This window comes from Bombina bombina, chromosome 1 (assembly GCF_027579735.1).
Source record: "Bombina bombina isolate aBomBom1 chromosome 1, aBomBom1.pri, whole genome shotgun sequence".
Classification (NCBI taxonomy): domain Eukaryota; kingdom Metazoa; phylum Chordata; class Amphibia; order Anura; family Bombinatoridae; genus Bombina; species Bombina bombina.
Genome location: NC_069499.1, coordinates 765,210,841 through 765,235,900, shown reverse-complemented (window position 1 = coordinate 765,235,900; position 25,060 = coordinate 765,210,841). Strand labels below are relative to the sequence as shown.

Below are 25,060 nucleotides of genomic sequence, written 5' to 3'. Positions count from 1 at the left end.
ACTTGAGAGCTGATTCGTACTATCCAGCCTGGGGACAAATTATAGTGCCAACTTCACAGGGGCAGAAATTAACTTAATTCTCTCGAAGTAAATGGACAAAACCTGGAATTCACAGAGATTAGAGCTGCCTCCATTAGAAACTAACGGCTAGATTTAGAGTTCTGCGGCCAAAGGGGTGCGTTAGCTACGCATGCTTTTTTTCCCCCACACCTTTTAAATACCGCTGGTATTTAGAGTTCACAGAAGGGCTGCGTTAGGCTCCAAAAAAGGGAGCTTAGAGCATATTTACCGCCACTGCAACTCTAAATACCAGCGTTGCTTACGGACGCGGCCAGCTTCAAAAACGTGCTCGTGCACGATTCCCCCATAGAAAACAATGGGGCTGTTTGAGCTGAAAAAAAACCTAACACCTGCAAAAAAGCAGTGTTAAGTTCCTAACGCAGCCCCATTGTTTCCTATGGGGAAACAGTTCCTAAGTCTGCACCTAACACCCTAACATGTACCCCGAGTCTAAACACCCCTAACCTTACACTTATTAACCCCTAATCTGCCACCCCCGCTATCGCTGACACCTGCATTACACTTTTAACCCCTAATCTGCCGCTCCGTACACCGCCGCAACCTACGTTATCCCTATGTACCCCTAATCTGCTGCCCCTAACACCGCCGACCCCTATATTATATTTATTAACCCCTAATCTTCCGCCCCCAACGTCACCTCCACTTACCTACAATAATTAACCCCTAATCTGCCGACCGGATCTCACCGCTACTCTAATAAATGTATTAACCCCTAATGCTAAGTCTAACCCTAACACCCCCCTAAGTTAAATATCATTTAAATCTAACGAAATAAATTAACTCTTATTAAATAAATTATTCCTATTTAAAGCTAAATACTTACCTGTAAAATAAACCCTAATATAGCTACAATATAAATTATAATTATATTGTAGCTATTTTAGGATTAATATTTATTTTACAGGCAACTTTGTAATTATTTTAACCAGGTACAATAGCTATTAAATAGTTAATAACTATTTAATAGTTACCTAGTTAAAATAATTACAAAATTACCTGTAAAATAAATCCTAACCTAAGTTACAATTAAACCTAACACTACACTTTCAATAAATAAATTAAATAAAATACCTACAATTATCTGCAATTAAACCTAACACTACACTATCAATAAATTAATTAAATACAATACCTACAAATAAATACAATGAAATAAACTAACTAAAGTACAAAAAATAAAAAAGAACTAAGTTACAAAAAATAAAAAAATATTTACAAACATTAGAAAAATATTACAACAATGTTAAACTAATTACACCTACTCTAAGCCCCTAATAAAATAAGAAAGACCCCCAAAATAAAAAAATGCCCTACCCTATTCTAAAATTAAAATAGAAAAGCTCTTTTACCTTACCAGCCCTGAACAGGGCCCTTTGCGGGGCATGCCCCAAAGAATTCAGCTCTTTTGCCTGTAAAAAAAAAACATACAATACCCCCCCCCAACATTACAACCCACCACCCACATACCCCTAATCTAACCCAAACCCCCCTTAAATAAACCTAACACTAAGCCCCTGAAGATCTTCCTACCTTATCTTCACCACGCCGGGTTCACCGATCGATCCAGAAGAGCCTCCGATGTCTTGATCCAAGCCCAAGCGGGGGCTGAAGATGTCAATGATCCGGCTGAAGTCTTCATCCAAGCGGGAGCTGAAGAGGTCCATGATCCGGCTGAAGTCTTCTATCAAGCGGCATCTTCAATCTTCTTTCTTCCGGATCCATGTTCATCCCGCCGACGCGGAACATCCATCTTCACCAACGACTTCCCGACGAATGACGGTTCCTTTAAGGGACGTCATCCAAGATGGCGTCCCTCGAATTCCGATTGGCTGATAGGATTCTATCAGCCAATCGGAATTAAGGTAGGAAAATTCTGATTGGCTGATGGAATCAGCCAATCAGAATCAAGTTCAATCCGATTGGCTGATCCGATCAGCCAATCAGATTGAGCTCGCATTCTATTGGCTGTTAAGCTGTTTTTAGAATGTTAAAGACTTGGCTGATATGTTATTCTTTAGCAGCAAAACAGAAATGTATTGTAATTGCAAGGTGTTTATGTTCCTTTAAACTGAAATATTTTTTTACTACAGTTTAATTTATATTTGCTTCTAGTTTAGTGTGCATCACTTCCGTAAGGTAAATAAGGGTATTGCGAATTTTGAGCAAACGTTACCTGCACTCAGCTGGCAAGATAAATCAATACTTCAGACAACTTCAGACACACCCAGGGAACTCCCCTGACTCTTCTACTTTTTTAAAACAGGTCAGGTTTATATCACTTAGAAGAAACAGGGTTTTATAAAAGATAAACAGAAATATATATATTTATATATATATAGTTAATCGTAATTTGTTTAAAATTACACAGAAATTGTCAAGCATTAACAGAATTTGTAAAATCATAATCCTAAATACACTGCAGTGTAAACAATTGTAATGCATTAGAACACAAATAGTGCAAAACTTGGATGCAATAAAACTTTAAGTGTGAAAAAAGAAGTCTAAAGTAAAGAAAATAAAGCACAAAGTGTTAATGCAACAAAACTATAAATGTCATGCAGTGCTATATTGCACTGTGCTGATCTTTCCTTCACATCCAGAAATGCAGGGAACGGCCCTTAGAGATATATAAAAATATCTTGTGAGGGCTCTTGTAGTGCTGGAGAATCTATTTAGATCATCTCATCTAAGGTAAGAGCTTTAGTGCAGTGCTTCAATAGGGGGTGTCACTGTTGTCAGGGGCCTGCCCAGGCTCTGATTGCCAGAGTAGCTAGTACTTGTGTAGCGCATACTCATAAGGTTCCAATCCAAAGACAATTGGCGTGTGTCAACTGCACCTCAGGATGCTTTGGGTGTTTATTTTCTGCTGCCCAAATAATCTTCTGTTAGTGATATACATGGCTTTTGACGAGGACCACAGTGTGTAATACCTAAGTTCCTTCATATCTGCCTTTTTGTTAAATGCAATCTCTCCTGCTTGTCCTCACATTTGGTATTTTTCTGCATCTTGTGCCCTGAGTACTTAGCCTCCTGAAGTTTGACCTGTCTCAGCCTCTATACTCTTAGGTCTGTAAACTATTGTGTAATACCTATGTGATTCTCATACATTGGGACACTCAGGCATTGTCCTGTCTTATTTTTTAAATTTGGTTTACTATGTGGCTTTAAATGTTCATATACTTATTTCTGGGACGGGACATGGGTTTGACGGGTGCTACTTCTCTTTCTCTTGCTTTTTTTTATCAATATTTTTATCTTTCCCCATAGCTTACATTGTGCCCCCTCAGAAACCCACACTTAGTCAACTGTGCGCATTACAAGTTGAAGTAAAAAGTTTTCGCTTGCATGCTAACCCAAGGAGTGCAGAAAACACAGTTACAATATCAGTATTAACGTATTCTCCCATTGACTTCAATAGAGTGTGAAAAGTGTGTGTGGGGGGGGGGCTAACACCCTACTCATTCGCAAACCCTATCGCATTTTCTCAAGTGTGCTAACCCGACATAAAATGTTAATATTTCACATCCAGATGCTCTTCACATAGCAGAATATGTTCTATTTAACCTGAGGAGTACAAAAAGCTGGTTACAATATCGCAATTGTTTTAACCTATTCTCCCATAGACTTCAATGGAGCGTGAAAAGTGTTCTATTTATGTAATGCTCATGGGATACTCCTCTATCAGACTGAACTCGGCCAGTAGTCTTGTTATCTCGGCGTTGAGCCGGAATGACAGGGAATATCCCAGATCAGAGAATGTTTGCAAGGCAAGATAAGTGGCACTCACCACAAGCAGGATAGTCCTCGGCGGCAACAGACAGGAAACCAGAGAAAGGTAGTTCAGGGTAAACCACTAGGATGGTCAGACAGGCAGGGATCGGCAACAGTAAGGCAGTCCAGAGGTAAACTACTAGGATGGTCAGGCAGGCAGGGATCAGCAACAGTAAGGCAGTCCAGAGGCAAACCACCAGGACGGTGAGGCAGGCAGGGCCTGGCAACAATATAACAGTCCAACAGTTAAGGGTCAAACAGGCTGAGTGGTCAGACAAGCAAGGTTTAGCAGCAGTATATCAATCCGGCAGTTCAAGGGTTAAACAGCAAGAGTGGTCAGACAGACAAGGCTCAGCAACAATATAACAGTCCAGCATACAAATAAGCACAACCCAGGAGAACAGTAAGTAACACCTATACTTGGCCAGTTATAGGTATGACTGTTACTTACATAGGCGCAGGATTCGCGCCACAGGAAATCCTAACTAGCTTCTGAGGGAGAAAGCGTGCGGCAATGACGTCACCGCCGCACGTAGAGAGGAGCCGACTCCCCCCTAGGCAACGAGCATACAGGTCGAGCCGCGTTCCTAGCAACAGCTAGAGCGGTGCGTGACGCGACAATTTATTCTTAAATACATATTTATATATACCGTATATATGTGTGATTTTTTTTTGTAATATATATATATATATTATTATAACCGATAATTATAATAATATATATAATTTTTTGTTTGTTTTATATATATATATATATATAAAATTATATATAGGTAAAAAATATATACCGATATAAACTGGAATATCTATTTATAAATACATAGAACATATGGCAAAGGGCTCTAATGCACTTTTATATATGTGTACATATGTATTTATGTGTTTATATGTGTATATATGTCTGTAAATATATATTTAAACATATAAACATTTATATATATATATATATGCACATAAATATTTAGACATGTATATGTATGTATCTCTATGTTAAAGCTCTTTGCCTGCCTTTTTTTTTCTAACACCTGAGACCTCATATCTTTGAGCCCTTATAACTTTTTTTTGCAATTTATTTTCTATCCTTTTTATTGGTGTTATGAGTGTAACTGAACTGTAAAATGTATTTTTGATGTTTTTGTGACACTTTTTAGTCGCTGACTGAGGTCACGCATTAAATTAAGTTGCACTCAAGGGAACGGGATTACTTTGAATTTATAATACCAGCGATATTTCAGATGCACTCATCAAACACCTGATATCGCTCGTGCACGACAGTTCGTTCGCCACTCGTAATCTAGCCCTTGTTTGGTAAAGGGCTGGTCTTGGTTAAATGGACAAGAAAGAGAAACTTTCATGATTTAGATAGAGTATGCAATTTTAAACAACTTTTTAATTGACTTCTGATATTATTTATTATTTGCTTTATTCTCTTTATTTTTTTTTAAAAAAAAGCATACCTAGGTAAGCTCAGTAAACTGTAAAGTTGTTTAAAATTGTATGCTCTATCTGAATCATGAAAAAAAAAGTTGGGTCTCGAGTCCCTTTAAGTAATTTATTAACGGTAGAGGGTGCTATAAACATCAGACAGAGTATGTGGAAGGGTTAACATATTGCTTATTGATTGTGTGCCCTCTAGCAATATAAATATGTGGAAATTAATATATGTTTATTCAGTATGGTTATGGGAGAAATACTAAAATGTTGTCATATGTTTTAGAATTGTTCTTCTAAAATAAAAAGAATTCTGGATTGAAGTGCTGCTATACAGTTTCCTTGGTATTGTGATATTAGGGCTATGGCATGCACTATCATCAGTGCTGGACTTGCTTAATGACTGTTTTGACACAAAAACCCCAGCAGGGCAGATGTGGCCTGTACCTGTAGACTATAGTGAAGAGGTCTGTTTATGTGTATTAACAGTTTCCATACACCAACACTAATTATCATTATTATTATAGAAATGGTACTGTGCATTCTCTTATAAACTGAGTGTATTAAACTACAAATGACTTCTCCCTGACTTTGGACTGACAGTTGTGTAGGATGGTGGAGCAATTCTGTTCTTTTGCACAAAGTAGTAAATCTCCCCATAACAAATTGCTGCCTCACTTGTGCACCAAGAATTAACATGGGTTATTAAAGGGACATAAAACAGTATGAACTAACATACATTTCTAAATATATAATGCAGCCAAAGTTTACCTGCAAAACCATTTCAGTTTTAACTGTTTAAGTAATTATCCTCACATGCACACTTTTTTACTTGACACTACAACGTTTGGAGAAGGACACTGATAAGGGGGGTGGAGCAGGCTACATATGGCAACACTAAAGTGTAAGTAATTTTGCAGATTTTTAGAAATGTTATTAAAATACTTATAAGCTTCTTTTTTTACACTTTTTTTTCACACAGTTTTACCTCAGTTGATCCTTTTATAATATGCACATAACTCAAAATGTTTTGTGGCACCTTTAGTCTTTCTAGGTTTCAGTAATAATCAGAATACTTGCTGTTTTGCCAAAGTGCAGCAACGGTTTATTAAAGTTTAAAGTATGAGTGTGTGTTTCTGTGTTTGTGTATGTGTGTCACTACCTTTACAACATTTCAAGTTGTACTACACTTAAAGGAACAGTAAAGTCAAAATTAAACTTTCATAATTTATATAGAGCACACAAATTTAAATACATGTCCATTTAACTTCCATTATCTAAATGTGCACAATCTTTTTTATATACACACTTTGAGGCACCAGCTTCTACTGAGCATGTGCAAAATTCACAGGATATACGTATATGAATTTTGTGATTGACTAATGCATTAGGAAGGAAAATGCAACTAACTAATTTGAAATTCTTACTAAGTGCTTTTGCATTATCTCTTTATTAGGCTTTTATTGATTAAAGGGACATTGTACACTCTTTGCATAAATGTTTTGTAGATCCATTTATATAGCCTATCTGGGAGTGTTTTTGTAACAATGTATAGTTTTGCTTATTTTTTAATAACATTGTGCTGATTTTCAGACTCCTAACCAAGCCTGAAAGTATCAAATGTAGACTAAAGTCTACAGATTCCTGTTTGTGTAATCTGTCTTTTCATATGAAGGGGGAGGGAGAGTGTCTGTCCTTCCTGCTTTCCCAGACCCTTTCACTGGTTGTCCCAGCCTAACCACATCAATGCTGCTAAACTGGGAGCTTCTAAGTACTTTTTAAAAAGGTTTTATACTGGATTTTTAGATCAGTATCTGTGCATATTCTTCTTTATAGTAGTGTCTATTACATGCAGTTATATTAAAATTGGTGTGCACTGTCCCTTTAAAGGGACAGTCTAGTCAAAATTAAACTTTCATAATTGAGATAGGGCATGCAATTTTAAACAAGTTTCCAATTTACTCGTATCATCAAATTTACTTTGTTTTTGTTGTATTTTTTGTTTAAAGGTAAACCTAGGTAGGCTAATATGCTAATTTACAAAGCCCTTGAAGGCCACCTCTTATCTTTAGTTCATGTTTGAGATATAGATAACATTGTGCTCAATCCTGTGGAGTTATTTACGAGTTAGCACTGATTGCTTAAAATGCCAGTCTGTCAATAGAACTGTCAATAGAACTGAAATAAGGGGCAGAGGCTTAGATACAAGGTAATCACAGAGGTAAAAGTATATTAATATAACAGTGATGGTTTTGCAAAACTGGGGAATGGGTAATAAAGGGATTTTTTATATTTTTAAACAATAAAAATTTTGGAGTAGGCAGTCCCTTTAAGCTATTCGACTGTGTTTAGTGGACCTTTAAAATTAAAGTGTTCATATGTTTTAGTCACTTGGGCAAAAACTTCATAGGTAATAGTGAAGGTTTATTAGAGGGCCACAAAATATCTAGTGGTGGCGCTGCTTTAGTGAATCACGCTCTGTGTGTTTAAACCCTTTGCTGGGGTTAAGCACATAGGTATAAGCAAGCAAGAAGGCAATTATGTTCTTGGGCAATGACAGGTCGCAGTATTACGTGCTCCAGCTAGAATTTCATTTTCTAAATATTAGAAGATTTCTCAGTTATTCACACATAAAATTGAAGGATTTATTTCTGCTGTTCTTTTTCTGTAGAAATTTTACTTTATATTACTGTTTTTGACAGCCTTGAAGCACTGGGATTCTGAGGTTAATTTCAATTAAATACTCCTGCCCCTCAGGGGTTAAAAATAGAATCCATCTGACCCATAACTTAGCATTTAAGATCTCAGTGCAATGTTATGTGAGATATTAGTCACATCAGAAGGATCTCTGTGATACTTTGCATGAGTGGACCTCAAGCGGCAAAACAAGTAAAACTTATTTGATGGCAGCCATCACTTACAACTGCTCTACATGTAAGGTAGCTGATGAGGAAGCACATCAGTACACTTTTCTACAATAAGTGAGATGTCCTCTGCTCCCCCACCCAAGTATCTCTTTACTGCAATCAAAGAAGTGCAGCTGTTAAGTTGTGATCAGTTAGCAGCTATGGAGACTAATGGACAGAAGTTAAGAGGTTTGTGGCAGCTCCAGGGAGCTTCCAAATTGATTGGGATACCTATCACAGAGGAGAGCAGGGGCTTTACATGTTATCTAGGCCAGATGTTTTAGAACTACATTTCCCATGTTGCTTAGGCAGCTTAAAGACACTTAAAGGGACTTAAAACACTTTGAGATGGTAATATAAAATTATATATCACATATATAAAAAGAAGTCTGCAATATGCTTTTATTATTTATTTTGTCCCCTTTTCCTGTAATTCCACTATGAAATTGTGAGCTTTTCAGTTCCTGTTAGAAATGGAAGTGCAGAACACTGTTATATGCCACACAGCCATTGGCTACACACTCTAGTGTCTTATTTATAACTTTCCCTATTTGGCCACAGCAGAGAAGGTAACTTAAGTTACAACATGGCAGCACACATTGTTTTATAGACACTAAAACTTTACACTTATTTTGTCAATATTTAAATAGCTAATGAAACTTTAAAAAATACATCTACATGTTATTCTCAGACTAATCTGTTCTTTGAATGCAGCATTCTATCTAGCATTTATTTGGTGTTTAAGGTTTCTTTAAGCATCATGGGAAATGTAGTTCTAAAACAACTGGAAAACCAAGGCAAAGGTGGCTCAGGGGACTAATCGAGTAGAGTTGATGCAATTTGGGATACTTCCAAAAAAAGAGCCTAGTAGACTTTGAGAGTGGAGTGGTGGCTTTAGCTGCTATGAATGTAAATTTAGTTCCTGTTTTCCTTTTGGTAACTAATGTTGGAAACATGAGATAGCTGTTAGATGATGATGGTGAGGTTTGTTGCATTGTGTTGGAGCGTGATCTGGATTTGCTATGTTGCTTTTGATGGCATTCCTTTCTTCTCTATACTTCCAACAGCTCAGTTCATTGTAAAATGTCTCTCAATAGACCCATTGCCTAAGAGTAAGATGAAGATTAAAAACAGATCAGGTTGCCTTGAGTGTATTTCTTTTTAGAAGTTCTTTGACTTTGGGGACTTATTTACACAGGTTATATGTACATTACTATCTACTATATTTCTGTAGGTCTCTATTGGCCTGAGAAACAACAATAAGGGGAAGGTATTTTTTATAGTTAGTGGGATATGTATATATTTATTTATTCCTTCTGCGGCTTCTGCTGACACATGTGGGTTATTTGCAAGCATTGGGGTGATAGAGTGACTTGTTTCAATCTCCATGAGTATATACTTTGAATTTATAAGTGAACCTTCAATCTTCTTATGTGTTTTTCTTTGCTTTCTCAGCTATTGAGGTATTTGTTGTGTTTTCTCTGGTGAGCAGAACTGAGCTCCTTTGATTGTGTTATTATCTTTTTACTCTTCCCACTAGGTAGATATCTTTCCACCGATTTGAGAGTCTTTTCATTTATTGTAAATATATTGTTTTTTATATATTCTGTTTTATAACCCAACTGCATCTTAAATAATATTGTATTATATATACTGTACCTGGACGTTGATATCTTTTGTTTGTTTGTTAATATAGCTAAGTTTATATCTTTTAGTTAAATACAAGATCTACATTATTGTTTAGATTATTATTTCTTCCTCTTGATATTATCTGTGTATAGTGTGGTCTAAGAGTGGTGTCTTATATTTATTTTGGGGGTTATTTTATTTTTTCCCTGTATATGTTACTTTGGTGTGTTTCCCTCCTATGTATTTACTTTGTATTATGCTTAAAGGGACATAAAAGTGCAAAAAAGAAAATATTTTCATGTGTTAGAAGATTTTATTATGGCACTGTTGTTTGCATATACCTATGTGTTTAACCCCCTCTAAGGGGTTAACACATTAGTTAAAGTAAGCTTCTTAGGAACAATTTGGTAAACCAATGACAAGAGGCATATACTGTATGTGTAGCCACCAATCAGCAGCTAGTTCCCAGTTGTGCATTAGTAGCTCCCAGTAGTGCACTGCAGCTCCTGAGTCTACCTAAGTATGCTTTGCAACACAAGATTGCATGCTCTGTTTTTACCATGGAAAGTTTACTTTTAAAAGTCCCTTTAAAACTCAATAAAAATGCTGTTCCTTCCTTTGCATTGTAGACACATTTTGGTTACAATGTCTTTTTTACAATGTCATTCAATGTCAGACATTCCCCCAACCTCTCCTCCTTTAAACTCTCCCTAAAGACCTTCTTGTTCAGGGAAGTCTATCACCAAATCAGTAACTAATGAATTCCACTATATATATAGGGCACCTATAGTTGCCCTCATCCAACTCCACACTAACCTCATTCCCACCTTTGCAGTCCCCACCTCCTGTTTCTCACCCTCCTACCCATTTAGATTGTAAGTTCCCATGGGAACAGGGCTCCCAATTCCCCTTGTATTTGTTTGTTAAATTTTGTCTGGTGTGTCATATTGTACTGTCCTTTTATCTTTGTTACTTATGAACAGCGCTGCAGAATCTGTTGGCGCTTTATAAATAAAGAATAATAATAATAATAATATATATATATATATAATTATTTTTTTTTGCCACACTACAGTAGGCTACTAGAATTTTTGTCAATTGGATTTCAGTCTTCAGATGTTTTACAAAATTATAATTTTAGTGTATTTATATGTTTGACAAATCTATAACCTACCTGCAGGGCCACAATTAAATATCATCTGGAAAATCTTTCAAAACAGATTTTTATTACCCTGATGAAGTGTAATAGTCACATTCTAGTCAAAGATCCATTTAACCAAAAGTATTTATTTAATATTCAGCTTGAGATTCTTTCCTGGTTGTATAGAATCTTCATAAAATTGCAGTCGGTTAAAGTTATTGTTATTGCAATATCTCTGTTTTAATTTACAGAATAGCTGGAGTCAAACAGCAGTGCTTTAGTGAGATCACTTTATATTCATTAGTTTCATTAAATGTCTCAGGCTTGGGGTTTCATGAATTGACGTCTATATAATGTATTTTACCGATTAAAGTAAACGTACAGTGAATAGGCACATATGGATGAATATAATTTATACTATTAAGACTCATTTTGTCATAACACAGGCAGCGCCTTGCAGTTAGCATTATAATAATTGCAATCATCTTCATGCAGAAATACTCTGTGCTATTGAAGCTGCCTGTGAATTTGGAGCAATTATCAAATACATCTACAGATATGAATGGAGAATTATAGCCATGAAAATATATAAAGAAAAGAAAAAGAAAAAAACCTTTTTTTGTGGATTCTATACCCTAAAAGAAATTCTATACAAAAAAAAGCTGGATACTTAAATGCACAGTTTTTAAAATCCCCTGAAATGTGTGCTAAAATGTAACATCCTCAAGTGTCTTTATCTATTACAGATATAGCACCAGTAAGAAGTGACACTTCTTATGCACCACTCTGTGTGTTACTGATAGCCAAGGATGGTAGAAAACAAGAAAACTAATAAAAATCACTGAATTATGTGCTATGTGATCTTGGCACTCAAGGGACGGTCAGACCACTTACTGTTAGCAACTAGGGGTAAAATCTGTTTTGTGTTTTTTCCTGGCAACCATAGAAGTGTAACAACATTGTTCTGTGTGTTACTGGCTGTTAAGTGGGGGTCAAATTACTTTGGCATTGATGATCGAAAGTGTGGCGATATATTAAAAAAGGAGTCCGCCACAATGTCAAGCAAGCTGGCGAAATATCCCAAGGTGCCGACATAATTTTTTAAAGGCAGCTTCGCTGAGAGGCATTTTACTATTCTTCTTAATGGGTGGCGATGCTGGGGAAATATTCCAACCAGCATTGTCGACATTGCAGCTATGTAAAGTAAAGAATTCCTTTGAATTGTAACACTGAGCCTAATAAATGTACCTATTGTTCCCTAAACCGACAGAAATCCACCACAATCACCCTTACTCTACTTAAAGGGACCCCAAATTTTTTCTTTCGTGATTCAGATAGAGCAAGAGATTTTAAGCAACTTTCTAATTTACTCCTGTTATCAAATTTTTATTTGAAATGCAAGAAAGTAAGTTTAGATGCCGGCCCATTTTTGGTGAACAACCTGGGATGTCCTTGCTGATTGGTGGATAAATTCATCCACCAATTAAAAAAGTACTGTCCAGAGTCTGAACCAAAAAAAGCTTAGATGCCTTCTTTTTCAAATAAAGATAGCAAGAAAACGAATAAAAATTGATAATAGGAGTAAATTAGAAATTTGCTTAAAATTGCATGCTCTATCTGAATCTCGAAAAAAAACATTTGGGTTCAGTGTCCCTTTAACCTCTACATCGCCAATACCCCACCACAATCACTCCTACACTACTTAAACCATGCACCGCCAATACCCCACCATGATAAACTCACTACTCTACTTAACCCTTACACCATCACAACTCAACACCACAAACTACCCTTACACTACTTAACCTCCTAAAAGCTAACCCCCCCACCCAAAACCTCTAACCTAACACACCTTAAGCTACAAAAAAAACAATAACATCACAAAAACAAACACATTGCCAAAAAAAACAAAAAAACACTACCACAATTAAGAAAAAACAGTTAGGGCTATACTAAAACTAAGCCCCCCTTAAATAAAAAGCCCACCCCAAAATAAAAAGGCCTATATTAACACTAAAACCTACTCTTAAAATTACCCTATAAAGGGCATTTTGTAGGGCATTGCCCTAAAGCAATTACAGCTCTTTTACTTTAAAAAAAAACTCTATTCTAAAACCAAAGTAACCCCCCAAGAAAAGCCTTTTCTAAAAACTTATACTAATAATTACCTTGAGACAGGCATTTGGTAGGGCATTGTCCTACATCTATTATAGCTCTTTTACTATAATACATTTGGAAGGGCATTGCCATAAAGTGATTAAGCTCTTTTGCCTAATAACAAAAAATAAAAACTCCCTACTCTAAAAACAAATCCTATCCTAAAAAAAGGCATTTGGTTGGGCATTGCCCTAATTTGATTACAGTTCTTTTGTGAATCAAAAATAAGAAATCCCTATTCTGAAAAAAAGAAAATTTAAAAACTCTATTCTTAAACCCCCCCCCTTCCCAAAAACCCTAAACTAAACTCCATAGTTTCTACTCACCAAACTTGAATCCAGCTTCTAAATGATCAGTTCCAGTGGTGCTCTTCTTTATCTATGGCGTTGGTCTTCATCCATGACAGCGCTCCACTGGGGCTGTCTTCTTCCACTCGCTCTTCATCTATTTTTGATCTGTGTTAGTATAGGGATTTTCAGTTTGAGGTGTTTTTTTTTTAAGGTGACCTTAGTTTTATTATATGCCTAACTGTTTTTCTATTTTTTGTAGTGTTTGTTTTTTTTGCAATGTGTTCGTTTTTTTATAATGTTAGTTCCTTTTTTTGTAACTGGGGGGGGGCGTTAGGTTACAGGTCTTGGGGGGTTAGCTGTTAGGGAGTTAAATAGTGTAGGGGTAGTTTGCGATGAGGGTATTGGCAGTTTTGGGGTTAATATGTTAAGGGTTTCTTGCAGTGGGGGGTTGTGACGGTTTAGAGTTTAATAGGTCAAGGTTAGGTTAATAGTTTATGGAAGATTAGGGGTTAATAGTGTAGCGGTGTTAGGATGTGCTGTAGGTGAGAGCGCGTAAGGGGTTTATAGTTTAGAGTAGCATTATATTTATATACAATGTTTAAATGATATGCATTCTCTTGTATAATGCATATTATTTAAAATATTGTATAGATGTTAAACATTTTTTTTGCGTGTTCTTTTTATTATTTTAAACATATAGAATTTAAAATATAGAATTATTTTATCAAAGTGAGTAGATGAAAATTTCCATTTTTACTTAACATTTGTTTAACTGTGCAAAGTTTAGCATATGCACTTATGTAAAACTGTACATTTTCAGCTACTGACTTTTATAAAATTATTATATATTTTAAATTATATATTAATGTTTAAAATAATAAAAAGAACACACAAAAAAAGATGTTTAACATCTATACAATACTTAAATTATAAAGTTCAAAAGATGAGGCAGCAAACTTTCCTTATGTATGCATAAAAGTATGCATAAAAATCCAATCTTTATTATTTTCCACAGCTTAAAAACATCTCAGCACAGGGTAAAAAATTGCAGGTAGTCTGACTAGTTTCGGCAATGCCGTAATCATAGACCTGCTTGCACTAACAAGGCAACATCTTTAAATAGGCTATCTAACACAGTGATTGGTCAATCCTGGGGGAGGATACTATCCCCCTCCCACATATTAACCCCTTACTAACAACAAATATTGTTTATATATTTAGTTTAAAATATTTATTCAACTCTGTATTTACATTAGTAGGTTATTAGGAATATCAAAGGAAAAGACATATATATATTGGGTAACGTGTCTGGTGAGCAAAGGATCAAAATAGACAGGCGAGACAACGAAATTCCTATAAATAATGTCAGCAATATGGCTGTATATATATTAGTTTAGTTGGGTTTGAATATGACTAGTTAAATATTGTGGCGAAGAAAAAATATCACCATAAAATTATAGAGGGTGGTATTGAAACAATGTGTGATATTAATGGTTCCTATACACTGACAGGAGTTAGAGTCCAAATGTTGAAACAAAGCAGTACATTCAATTGACAGGAAATATATATAATTAATCTGAGTTTCACTAGGATAACACATATAGAGTCATGGATCCTATTAGAAAAGCTCCATTGTCGAGATGCACACATAATACAGTCTTATATGCACCAATACAGGTACCAAATCGTTTATATTTGTATTATATTTATAAAGACACAAAAAATGTGTGCAAAAAACACAATGTGCCTTTAAAAGCCATAACATCCCAAAAATCAATTAGGCTACATATCTTTAATAAAACATGGGGGTCTAAAAATAGGAAGTGTAGTATATCATTGGCATACATATATAGGGCTCTATGTAATAAACATGATTATATGTCAACCTATATTAAAGGATTTTGCGAGCCCCTGTAAATAGACACTTTGATATAGACCATAAAAAAAAAAAATGTAGCCTAATTGATTTTTGGGATGTTATGGCTTTTAAAGGCACATTGTGTTTTTTGCACACATTTTTTGTGTCTTTATAAATATAATACAAATATAAACGATTTGGTACCTGTATTGGTGCATATAAGACTGTATTATGTGTGCATCTCGACAATGGAGCTTTTCTAATAGGATCCATGACTCTATATGTGTTATCCTAGTGAAACTCAGATTAATTATAAATATTTCCTGTCAATTGAATGTACTGCTTTGTTTCAACATTGGGACTCTAACTCCTGTCAGTGTATAGGAACCATTAATATCACGCATTGTTTCAATACCACCCTCTATAATTTTATGGTGATATTTTTTCTTCGCCACAATATTTAACTAGTCATATTCAAACCCAACTAAACTAATATATATACAGCCATATTGTTGACATTATTTATAGGAATTTCGTTGTCTCGCCTGTCTATTTTGATCCTTTGCTCACCAGACACGTTACCCAATATATATATGTCTTTTCCTTTGATATTCCTAATAGCCTACTAATGTAAATACAGAGTTGAATAAATATTTTAAACTAAATATATAAACAATATTTGTTGTTAGTAAGGGGTTAATATGTGGGAGGGGGATAGTATCCTCCCCCAGCATTGACCAATCACTGTGTTAGATAGCCTATTTAAAGATGTTGCCTTGTTAGTGCAAGCAGGTCTATGATTACGGCATTGCCGAAACTAGTCAGACTACCTGCAATTTTTTACCCTGTGCTGAGATGTTTTTAAGCTGTGGAAAATAATAAAGATTGGATTTTTATGCATACTAAGGAAAGTTTGCTGCCTCATCTTTTGAACTTTATATTTATTTGGGACTACAACGAGTCCTTTCTTTGGCAGTTGCTTTCTGTGGATCCTCACGCTCTGCTCATTACATGGTGGCTGTGGGTATAAGGACGGAGCATCAAAGTTCTGACACCGGGATTGGTCCAGCGCAACACACCCCCCTCCTTCTTCACACGCCCCCCAAGACGACACTCGCTACGTCATAGGAACCCGGAAGTCAATCGGCTCACAGGAACGGAGAGGAGACAGCGTGTACAAGTGATACGGCGGTTCTGCTGGAGTTAGTACCCACGCTGTGTTTTTCACCTCTGAGGAGTTCCAGCAGCTGCTTTTCAGGCAGACCGGTACAACTACATGGCAGAAGGGTGAGTTCTGAATACCCCTTATTCCGCATAGTGGATGCCATTGAAAGTTTTGGGGCCAACGTGTCTTTTACTGTGGGGTGTGTTATGCGTATCCTATCCATCATCTTCTTCTTATTGAAGCTCCACTTGTATCCTATTACCCTCCACTTTTTATATATATGACTCAGAACGAATGAAGTCCGTTTACATGTGGTTATATGCTTGGGAACTGTCTCTCATTTGTATATATTTAATACTTAAATTACTATGCATTATATTAGAAAATGCATATAATTTAAACATTGTATATAAATATATTGACATAGCTCCCATAGTTAAAATGAGTTTTTTTTTGCTTTTGTCTTTATTAGTCAGGTATAGCGAAGACATGAAATAGATGTAGGCGTTCTATGGGAGTTAGCTGGGCATTGCAGGGGAGTAACCTGCATTTTACTTGGGGTACATCACCAGTAGTGTGATATATTCCAAAGGCAGCCCTGCAGGTTAGGTACAAGGTTTCAGCCATATTTGTCTTGCCAACTTTTTTTAGTGGTGTAGAGTGGCCACTGTATGACCTTGCCAACCACACATAGCCAATCACACACAGGTCAGTCATTATTTTTGTGGCTGTCTGTATGTATTATACTTAATTGCATTCACATCTGCTCTTCCTAAATCATGTTTTCCCTTGTTTAAAGGGGTGTCCAGTCTCCTAAAGTGTAATCTCCTTTTTGAACCCCTTTGTTAAAGGGACATTAAAGGGAAGTAAATGTCAGAAATACTTTTACATAATAGTGCACTATGTGTAGAATTATGAATCATGATAGCCATTCCTTTTAAAAACAATTTTAAATTATACTTTTATGCAGCCAAAAGCCTTCTGATCAATAATTAACCCCTTTGATGACCCTGCAACCTTTCTTTTATCGCCATACTTACGAGACCTCAGATTTCAAATCTCAGAACCCTGGCACTTTAGATACTTTGTCATCAATTACAGTGCTATGCTATGTTTAAATACATATATACTACTACTAATAATAATAATATTAATATCAATATTTTATAAGACTATAAAAATAGATATTTTTTAAATGCAAAATATTACATTAATGCCAGAGTTAATTCAAGTGTAAAAATCCAGGAAACTCCTGGCATACTGTTTAGTAATACAAACTCTCAATGTAAACTGTGTTCTTGATGCTTTCCTCTCTGTTAGCTTTTAAATTATACTTTTGAAGATCTTTTTGGTAAATGAACTTGTCTTGGTTAAAGGGGCATAAAAGTCTAAATGAAACGTTCATGATTTAGAAAGAGCATGCAAAAAAGAATTTTCCTATTTACTTTTATTATCAAAGCATACTTAGGTAGGCTTTGTAGCATGCACATGTATTGGGTACTATTTGGCAGCAGTGTTTGTAACAATGTTTTTAAAACTGTGTGCTAAAGTGTTGGTAAACTTTACATGTTTTAAAATCAGTTCTGAAATCTAAGCAATATTTTACTGGGACTTAAATTGCACTCTGGCTGCCTGCCTCAAAACTCTTTTTTTCTGTGAGCTAAAGGTTATGACTGTTCTCCAATGGGCGCACTAGCTACAAAAAAAGTCCCGTATGGCTAGAGCACCCATTGGAGAACAGTTAAAAAAATAATAATTTTCAAGTGGGCGGCCGGAGCGCAGGGTATTAGAATGGCACGGCTAGATTAAAAAGTAAGTTGCAACGCATCTTTATTAGAAGGGATCAATTAAAGTCCCTGTAAAATATTACTTAGATTCCAGACCTGATTTTAAAAAAAGTCAAGTTTACCATCACATTAAGCACTAAAGGGTAGCAGAGTTTGCAAATTCTCTACTCAAAAGTATAGAACTGTGACTGGCTGTAACAGTGATTGTATACATGGTAACATATTTGACTGTTACTGTACTGTTACTGGATAGTATCACCTACAGGCATCCAGCAATAGCACGAGCTACATGCTCACCACAGCGTGTATCGCATGTAATGAAGGCCCCTCCCTCCCTGACAGGCATGTGATCTCTGGGACACCCTGTCCCTGTGACCACTAGCCTGGGTTGGCCTCTATAATGCTATTTCCACACTTGTGAGTAATGCCACTGTTGATGAGACCCAAGCTGAGACGGCCAAAACACGTGTTCTTAAGGGCTTAACGACAGACGCCAACAAGGGGTTTAGAAGTAAACAATAAATGTGTTTAATACAATTGTTTGGTAAACTTTAGTAAATGTTACTCTTCATCTGCTTTCCCTGCTTTCACAATAAAAGTTTTCACGTTTTTTCAGTGTTAATAATATTCATGTTATCAAATTAATCAAGAAATTCAAAGTGTTGTTAGAATTGCACATTATAGGTTTATGTCTACCAATACATTCTCTCAACCATAAAGTTATAATTAACAGGGATTCATCTAGTTTAATGAGACAAGTCGTTACAGCAGATATGTGCAGTAAACAGAAAACCCCCCAGAAAAGTAACATTTATTTTGGCCAAAAGTGAAGAATGAATATATTTTATAATTTTATAAATCACGTTAAAAAAGAACACTTTAATGTAAAAATGACGTCTTTAGAGCATGAAACTTTTGTATTACTGATTCTTACTAAAGGTAAAATCCTACTTGAGAGCTATTAGCATTGCTGTTCCAAGGTCAGCCAATCAGAAGTAAGGGTTGCATGTTGTCACCTATCCCTGAATGTGTCCATAAGATTTACAATGCTAGTCGCTTCCAAGCAGGGCTTTACCTATGTGTTTACAGGGACAGTAAAATCTAAATTAAACTTTTATGGTTTAGATAGAATATGCAGTTTTAAACAACTTTCCATTTACTTTTATTTTTACATTTGCTTTGTTCTATTAGTATCCTTTGTTGAAGATTAAATCTAGGTATGCGCTTAGTGTCTCAGAAGTGTGCATGTGTCGTTAGTACTCTATGGTAGCAAATCACTACTAGTAGGCAATAGAAATAAATTGCAAAGTTGTTTAAAATGACATGCTGTAATTGAATCATAAAAGGTTAATTTTGATCTTACAGCCCCTTTAACCCCTGTGAGTTAAATACATAGCAAGCTAGAGTCAGTAATGCAAAAAGTAAATGCTGTAATGACTAAATCATGTAATATTTACTTCAGAATGTCCCTTTAATATATGCATATATGTTTATACATATGGCCAAACATGTAAAACAAGGCTGAATATGGTAAAACAAATACATTTGTTCTATATTCTGCAGGATCATCATGAGTTGGGAGTCAAAATATTCATTGTGTATCTGCTCTCTTGCTCTGAGCATTGGACATGTAAATAAAGACAGACCTTTGAGGATTGGTCATTCTATATTAATGAATGGTACATGTGTATTGCCCTTGTGAATCCCCCCACTGGTTCCTGGTTTCAACCAAATGTATCATCTAAAATCTATACCCTACCACGTTCCTTACATCCTGTAAAGCACCATATACTTTAGTGAGGCAGAAACATTATAGGAAAATATTTTAACTACAGTAGAATATTGTTCGCTATGGTTTTTCTAACATGGGTATATGGAAAAGATAAAAACATGTTTCTTATTTTTTGGTTTTAAATAAAGTAATAAAATGAAACAAAGTTAATTACCAAATGGAAACAATAATATAGAAGTGGAGTTGAATTAATCTTGAGATTTATTTTTTTTATATAAATAATCAATATATTACTATTTGTTTAAAAATATATTTGATGCATTCCACAGCAGTGCAGTATTCCACAAGTCATATTTACACTACAAAGAGTTTATACAGAAGCTGCCCTGACTATAAATATTGCTTTGTTGTTTACCTGCAGGTATATCAGGGGAATACAATACATTCTAATGTTGCCTGTATTTTCTGTTTTATAGACTTTCCATTACGCATCTTTGAGAGTAAAAACCAAAAAAAGATCAAAAGGTAAATGTTCTGCTTTTCGATTTGCTTGGAAATACGGAAAATGCCATAATGCTGTTTTGCTGATTTAAAATGTTAATATTCCCTCCCTTGTAACCATAATAAAAAGCTGTCTGATATTATTTATTAAAGAGAAATATAATGTAAATGTTTTGATCATACATGAATAAAAAGCAGCATTTGTATTAAGATATTTTCACTTGGAAGAAACACATGTGTGTGCATAATGCATATTATAGATTAAATGCTCACTGACTGATATGAACAGCTTCTTCCAGTGTATTCTGAACAGGATTATGCTTTTTTTCTTTTTTTTATTGTTATGTTAAAGGGATACTAAACCAAATTTATTTTATTTTTTTGGATGATTTACATAGAGCAGGCAATTTTAAGCAACTTTCTAATTTACTCCTATTATCAATTTTTCTTCATTCTCTTGGTATCTTTATTTGAAAAAGCAGGAATATAAACTTAAGAGCCGGCCCATTTTTGGTTCAGTACCCTGGGTAGTGCTTTTTGATTGGTGGCTACATTTAGCCACCAATTAGCAAGCGCTACCCAGGTGCTGAACCAAAAATGAGCTGGCTCCTAAGCTTACATTCCTGCTTTTCAAATAAAGATACCAAGAGAACGAAGAATATTGATAATAAAATTAGAAAGTTGCGTAAAAATGTATGCTCTATCTCAATCATGAAAGAAAAAAAATTGGGGTTTATATCCCTTTAAAAAAATAGTTCTATATCCCTCCTTTGGATGTATTTCATAATGGTGTTTTGTATATAAATTTTACATTAGTCAAACTGCCAGACTGCTTGATTTTCTGATGAGAATGTGTGGTATAGAAGGTGTTAAAGGGAAAGAAACGTCAAATTTGAAATGGGTGAATTTCAGTTTTAAATTAATTTCAGTATTAAATAGAAGAATTTTGCATTATACTCCCATTAGCAAAAATGCTTCTAGTAAAAGATATTACTATTTTTCAGCGGCATATGTACATATCTTGTGAGGGCCAGTGTGTCAGTATCAAACACCACACCTTCTCAGAGGGTCAGCAGTGGCTTGTATGACACAAATTAGGTCTTCACTGATGCAATACACATCACAGCCAGCTATCTGAGCTTGAATACTAGTGCTCAGGCCCTCACAGCATATGTATGCCACCAAAAAAACATGCATACCTTTTATTAGAAGCATATATTGCAAAAATGTACCCATACACATTTTAATTTTGACCTTTCAGTCCCTTTAAAGGGTTATTATAGTGGAAAAATTACATCATCTGAGTCTTTGGAGCATGTAATTTTATTACTAACAACCTTGCAACTCCATGTGTTTAACCCCGATAAAGGGATTAAACGCATAGTTCAAATACCGCTCAGGAGTTACATAGAACTGTTGTTCCCAAACAGAAACTGACAGTGAGACAATCAGCAGTGATATTCTCACAACTATGTGCTTTTGCTGGTCTGGCACCCATAAGCCTAAACTCCCATAAGAAGAGGCTGACTATAAAACCATTGAGCAGCCATATTTAAATCATACAGAATGACTGCAAAACTGCATCACATCATGTGAAAGAAGTTCTCTAAGCAGCTGATGAATCTTGTCCTACAAAGATATAAACAGGTTTGGGAGATATTGCAGAAAGGCCGAACCATGTACTTTTTCTACTTAAATAAAAAGTATACACAATGCAACTGTAAAATTCTTCTATGAGATGCATGAATAGTTTATTTACATGTTGGTGCTTTGTTAAAGTTATAATAACTGGGGATTTGCAGAAAATATGCAGTATATATCAGGGTAGGGATTTAGTCACAACACTTCATACATTTCTCTGAGCTTGTTCACTACTCCTTACTTGTGCTATGATTTGCTGATGCTATAATATGGATACCCATGGAATAGACCTCTAAAAATAAAGTTTATAATAAATGTTGGAGACCTAATAAATGTATTGATCTTTAATGACAAATATCCCATTGTTTTGTTCTTAGGTAGTTCACTAACCAGCGGGAGCAGAAGGCGGATTTCATGCAAGGACTTGGGCCACGGTGACTGTGAAGGCTGGTTGTGGAAAAAGAAAGATGCCAAAGGCTATTTTACACAGAAGTGGAAAAAATATTGGTTCATACTAAAGGATTCTTCACTCTACTGGTACACCAACCAAAATGTGAGCATGGGGGCTGATTGTTCAGGGGCGTCAATCACGCAAGGTGTCTGAATAAGAGAAGCGCTCTCCCTATATAAAATCTTTATTGCTAATGATTACCTGATGTCGAATAACAAGCTGCCTTAATTCCTATTCTGCCAAAGTGGGCTGCAAAACATGGTGTAGTAATGCACTGCAGCCTGCTCTGATTGAGGTATTGTGCTAGTTGCTGTATTTTTATAGCATTAGCAAGCATCAATATGCCTTACTTTTTTTGGAAGATTGATTAAACTATGGAAGTTGCTGCGCTCAGCATTTCAACGAATAAGCATTGTTTGAAAGAATGTTTAGCGTATGTACTGTACTTACATAGTTCTAGGTTCTATAGTTCTGATTTGTTAGAGCATTTTTTTTTTTCACTACTCACAGTGGAACCCCATGTGGGTAATCACATAGATAAAGTCCCTCTGGGAACCTCAGAGAACTGTTAGTCCCATGCAGGAATGGCAATGTACTGATTGGCAGAATCAGTCTGAAGACCCCACCAATCAGTGGCTGTGTTCAGCTTTGTTCAGCTTGTGAGCTGCAGTACTTGTAGGACTTTATCTTTGTGTTTAAGCCCTCTCCATTGCAAGTAGTGCAAACATTGCATAACTAATTAGAGCATGTATTGTTTTTCACTCCATTTAAGGTTATTTTGATAAGCCAAGGCTGGTACTATATGGATCAAACATAATATTTATCACATGAACAAAATGTAAATTGTACTAATATACAATTGTAAATAATAAAAAGAGAGTTATATATATATATATATATATATATATATATATATATATATATATATATATAGCCCATAATCTATGTAGGATAGTAGCAGCACGGTAGAAAAATTCACCAGTCCAAAAGTAAAGTACTTTTTGCTGGATTCAGTGTAGTGTATTGAAGGGTATCTTACACTGGTTCTATGCTAAGAAAAGCACACAAACTTAATACAAGTCGATGTTAAGAAGGGTTATCCAGATAATCTTAACACGGACATAATTTTTTTTAGGGTGTCCTATACTTTTAATGGACATCGGTTAAGTGTTGCGCTTTAGCACACAATAGTGCTAATATTTTTGCACTTCACTTGTGATCTAGCCCATTGTTGTTTAATAAATAGACGTATTCTTAAATTGATTAGCAGTTAAAGGGGCAGTAAACTTACCTACTAATGTTATATAATTCTGCACATAGTGCAGAATTATATAACATTAGCTTACTGGCACATTTATACTTTAAAGGATTGCAGAGAAATTGTATGTAAAAACCTAATTTTACCAGAACGCCGCTCCTTGCTCTACTGAGCGGGTCTGGTTTTTACACAGCGCATCGCGGCAAAACTGTCTAATCACAGTGTGCCTGGTTGCGCCATTAAATTGAAAGTATCTCGCTCCTGCTCTGGTCTAGTAGTGGGAGCGAGCTACATTCATTTTAATGGCGCGACCGGGCACACTGTGTTTAGACAGTGTTGCCGCGATGCGCTGTGTAAAAACCAGACCCGCTCAGTAGAGCAAGGAGCGGCGTTCTGGTAAAATTAGGTTTTTACATACAATTTCCCTGAAAGAAATGAAAGTATAAATGTGCCGGTAAGCTAATGTTATATAATTCTGCACTATGTGCAGAATTATATAACATTAGTATGTAAGTTTACTGCTCCTTTAAGGTGAAGTACTGGCCATTTTACAAAAATAATTCATATTGAATTACTTCCATTGTTTGTATATTTTCATGAGGATGACTACAGAAATTGTTCTCATTGTTGTCAGTATATTAACAAACCTTAAAGGGACATGAAACCAAATTTTTTTCTTTCATATTTCAGAAAGAACATGCAATTTTAAACAACTTTCTAATTTTCTACTATTATCTAATTTGCTTCATTCTCTTAAAATCCTTGCTTAAAAGCATATCTAGATAGGCTCAGTAGCTGCAGTTTGGTGGCTGCACATAGATGCCTTGTGTGATTGGCTCACCCATGTGCTATTTCTTCAACAAAAGATATCTAAAGAATGAAGCAAATTAGATAATAGAAGTATGTTGGAATGTTGTTTAAAATTGTATTCTCTATCTGAATCAATAATTTTTTTAGGTTTACTGTCCCTTTAAGCACGGATTCTTATGTTGTCTAACTGTAAACTCCCCCACAAAGTCTGAAGATTCAAAATTAGTTTAATTTGAAAATACACTGTTTTACTTTTCACAAACGTTGTAATGGTGTACAAGCAATTTTATTAAGTACTTACTAAATCATACACTGTACTCAATGTTTTCCATCACTAATATGAAAGAGCCACATTTATGTTAAGCATAAGCATTAATGAGAAATATCCCTCAGCCAATCAGCATTAGAAGGACTTATCTATCAGGCAATTAGCATTAAGAAGAAGCACACA

The 25,060-nt window shown here is 35.4% G+C and overlaps 1 protein-coding gene across 1 annotated transcript in view; it reads left to right on the top strand.

Moving 5' to 3' along the window:
• The window catches only part of LOC128660873 (connector enhancer of kinase suppressor of ras 2-like), a 957,001-nt gene that overhangs the window by 825,457 nt on the left and 106,484 nt on the right, over positions 1-25,060 (top strand). The window contains exons 14-15 of the mRNA XM_053714957.1: positions 20,425-20,473; positions 22,468-22,643. Of these exons, the coding sequence (XP_053570932.1) occupies positions 20,425-20,473; positions 22,468-22,643 (225 nt within the window). The remainder of the gene's footprint in view (positions 1-20,424; positions 20,474-22,467; positions 22,644-25,060) is intronic.